Raw genomic sequence first — 3,587 nt, 5'->3', positions numbered from 1 at the left:
ATAGGTTTCCATCAAAATATTATATCATTGGGGTACAGTTTTTTCGCAATTTACAAAATAAAAAAAAAGTAAAAACTTGTTAACAAATTTTCCAACCATTTTGCTTTAGTTTCGTCGTAATCGGCGTTTAAAAATTCAAAAATTTTTTGCGAGATATTGGATATAACTTTTTATATTTGGTACTGTTGGAAAGACAATTTAATTTTCTATCATATACAAAAAAGATCAGTGCCCTACGAATAAAAAAATTACTGGTTCAGTTCAGTTAGTTTCCAATAAACTAAAAACATGAAATAATTTTTTGTCGGTATTAAGTAAAACACGTAGTTTATAACCAAATCGAAAAAAAATCGCTCGTGGTCACAAAATATTGTTGAACAGAAAACGATCTCTCGTTTTAATAAAAAAAATGATCTCTTCTCATAAATATCTGTTAAAAAATGAGAAAGGTATAGAAAAAAAAACGGTTTTGGTCAATTTTTAATCTATACATTCATTTACATTAACATTACAAAGAGGAAATAGACCAGTCCGTTCCAGTTGCTGTAAAATTTCCAAAAACTCGTGATATGCTTGCTGAAACAGATTGAATTTTCATTTAGTTCACCTTGCAACTGATCTATTTATGAACCCCTTGCAACAATCGAAATAAAAAGCAACAATTTTTTAGTTTATATAAACACTTTGCTCTAATTGTAAGGCATTTACTAGTTCCCCATATACACTTTGCAAAGTAAAACAACGACAAATACAAAAAAAAAATTGTTAAATGTTCAGGGAACTTTAGGCATTATGGTTTTTAGAAAAATATAATAAAAAATAGAACAAGAGTCATTATAAATACATGTTCACATCACACACAGTATTTACAATTAATTATTTATGCCTAAAACTTAACTAAAGATGTATAAAAAATTCAACTCAACTGCACCATACACTTGAAATTATTACGAAGGCGGCTTGTATGGCAAAGTTGTGCCAAATTTGGTCAAAATGATATGAAATATGAACAAAAAGTCAGTTGATAGACTAGACAGCTATGATTTTGATAATCTTGAAAATTTTGAAAAAAGCTTAACTCGTAATTTCAACTCCTGCAAAATGATTACTACTACAAAAACAGTAAAAAATCGTCGTGAGTGGAGATAAGGAATGTAATGTAGCTACGTTTGTTCAGAAATTACAAAATTTAAACTTTTTCCAAAAATTGTTTTTTTTTTGAATACTGACCTAAGTATTAACTCTAATTAGGTACAGGTAACTTAAAGTTATTTTTAAAGTTAGTCATTGCCAACTTTTTGATTTGCGAATATCAGATTGTCGAGTAGGCAGGGAAGAAAATTCACAAAATAACGATGCAAAAAAGCACTCAAGTCAACTAAAATGAACACAATAAATCGTACAAAACTAACATATACGTATATATGTACAGTTACTGAATTTACAGTAAGTAAAGGTAAGTATACAAGAATAAATCAACTGTTTTATAATTTACTTAAAATTACTTTAAATACTTTGGTTTAACTTTTTAAGCTACCAGTAAGTGTGCTGATAAGTTCCTCCATTACACAAACTTCTCGTGTATTATATCCTCAGTGATTGTAGAAAGGTAATTAAGGCGATACTAGTCATTAGCGCAGTTGGAGTAACGGGAGAAGCTGATGACTCAGTAACTGAAAGTGAAAACAATCCAATTAAAATACTGCAAAAAGCAATTTTCAAAAATCGCACTCATTATTACGTACCAATTATTATGCCAATTCAGGTTTGAAAAAATTTTGTGCAAAAAAGACAAAACTGGTGGTGTGAAATGATGATGACAATGATATTTCATATTTATACAGTACAAATTTGTCAGAAATTTGGATCGAATTTTTGTTACGTGTTATAGTTACCTGATTTCGACGAGTCTTTAACAGATCCACTTTTAATTTCGCTTTCTTGGTGTTCTGCAGGTTCTGTGGGTGGTGTAGGTGTAGTTATTTGTCTTTCTGTGTGTGCAATAAATCAAAAAAATGTAATTCAAATTAAAAATAATCTTGCTTTGGTACTGTATAAAGATTGCATTTATTTAATGGATGGGCTTGTTAGAAGAAATGTTAATGAAAAAAGAAATATTTGTTAATTACAAGATGCAAAACAATTAGGAAACTTCTTTTAATTCAAAGAGAAGATAGTATAGAAAAAGGGTTTTTAAGAAAAAAATATTGACAGCAGTGTTCACATTATTATTATTAATTGTAAACGCCATGAAAATAATAATGTAAACACTTTTTATTTGAGTAAAATATAAACAGTTTGTACCTTTTCCGTGTTTATGACCTTTTTTCTGATCTTTGTGGTGTCCGTGTTTATTATGAACTGTGCAAAAAAAAAGCAAAATATTAAGCAATAAGTGTTATAAAATAATCAAAAATCGTGCAGAGAAATCCTCAAACTATTCTCAAACCAAACTGGTGCTCAAAAAATTGCACTCAAAATAATTTTTCAAATATAATTAAAAAAAAAAATTAATTATTTCAGAAATGAGTAGCTTTTATAATGAAAAATAATTTTCCAAAAGCAAAAGCTACGAATGTCCTAGATAACAAAAATTAGACCAAGAGTTGAATTAGGCTTAACAATCCATCGAGCAAATTTTTATTTATCATAACACGTTATCTAGTTTTTTTATTTATAATAATTGTGTTTTTATTAATTATTATAATAAAGATTAATAAATGTTTAATATAAATATTTAGGACCTTTTCTTTGTTACACGTGTGTAGGTGGTTAATATTAAATTTTACATTAAATTTTGACATTATTTTTTTGACTGAAAAAAAACCAATAGTGGCTTCTAATTTCATTGGTTCCAATTTGAAAAACTCGATTTGATTGGCTAAAAATTTGGACTGTCGGTTAAAGAAAAACATAAAATGTTATTTTTCATAATAATTTCTCGGTTCTTTTCCAGAAATTTATTTCTAGTGAGTATAAGCAATAACCTTTGATATTTTCTCAATTTAACTACCAAAAAAAATCTTTATAGGATTAATTTGAAATATTTTCATACAAAATAGTTAATTGCATATTCACATATTTATTCGATGTAAAAATGCAACGAGAGAGAATTATTATTTAATTTTCCCCTTCACGGATTTGTCAAACATCGTAAATACACATTCTTTTGAAAGTTATTTCAACAAGGTAGAATTAATTACATTTATTTGTACTCAATGTTAAAGAGTGCTTTTATCAACTAATTTCAGTAGATAAAGTAGTCTTTTATCGTCTAGTGAAATAAAGTAATTTTTTCTACCGTTTATATTCAAGAAATTCTGGTAGATAAGTATAAAACAAAACGAAATATTATACACGACGCAAAAGAAGTCCACTCGTGACTTCGTCACTCGTAAACTTAATCTTTTCACTTGTAGATAAACAATTTCTTTAGTCTTGTATAATAAATAACTATAATTAGGGCCTGTTTATAAAAATAACATGCAAAAGGTTTTAATTGCTGTAAAATGGATGAAAATGTTATAAAACAGCACAAATTGGTTTCGATTTGTAACACTTAAGTAACAAAAAAAAGAGATTCCATT

The 3,587-nt window shown here is 27.4% G+C and overlaps 2 protein-coding genes across 5 annotated transcripts in view; one reads left to right on the top strand and one right to left on the bottom strand.

Annotated features, from left to right (window-relative positions):
• Positions 1-3,587, top strand: part of LOC123015733 (iodotyrosine deiodinase 1) — a 23,601-nt gene that overhangs the window by 7,344 nt on the left and 12,670 nt on the right. The window lies entirely within an intron of this gene.
• Positions 468-3,587, bottom strand: part of LOC123015716 (lachesin-like) — an 86,682-nt gene continuing 83,562 nt past the window's right edge. The window contains exons 7-9 of one of the 4 annotated variants that reach the window (XM_044415608.1): positions 2,305-2,361; positions 1,896-1,991; positions 468-1,673 (exon numbers count right to left, since the gene is read on the bottom strand). In XM_044415608.1, coding sequence (XP_044271543.1) covers positions 1,585-1,673; positions 1,896-1,991; positions 2,305-2,361 — 242 coding nt within the window. In that variant the 3' untranslated portion in view covers positions 468-1,584. The remainder of the gene's footprint in view (positions 1,674-1,895; positions 1,992-2,304; positions 2,362-3,587) is intronic. The other 3 variants (XM_044415625.1, XM_044415617.1, XM_044415635.1) reach the window with 3 other exon arrangements.

Source organism: Tribolium madens, unplaced genomic scaffold (assembly GCF_015345945.1).
Source record: "Tribolium madens isolate multiple individuals breed KSU strain unplaced genomic scaffold, Tmad_KSU_1.1 Scaffold_11;HRSCAF=98;Tcas5.2_LG3b, whole genome shotgun sequence".
NCBI classification, from domain to species: domain Eukaryota; kingdom Metazoa; phylum Arthropoda; class Insecta; order Coleoptera; family Tenebrionidae; genus Tribolium; species Tribolium madens.
This window is presented reverse-complemented; position numbering and strand designations above follow the sequence as displayed.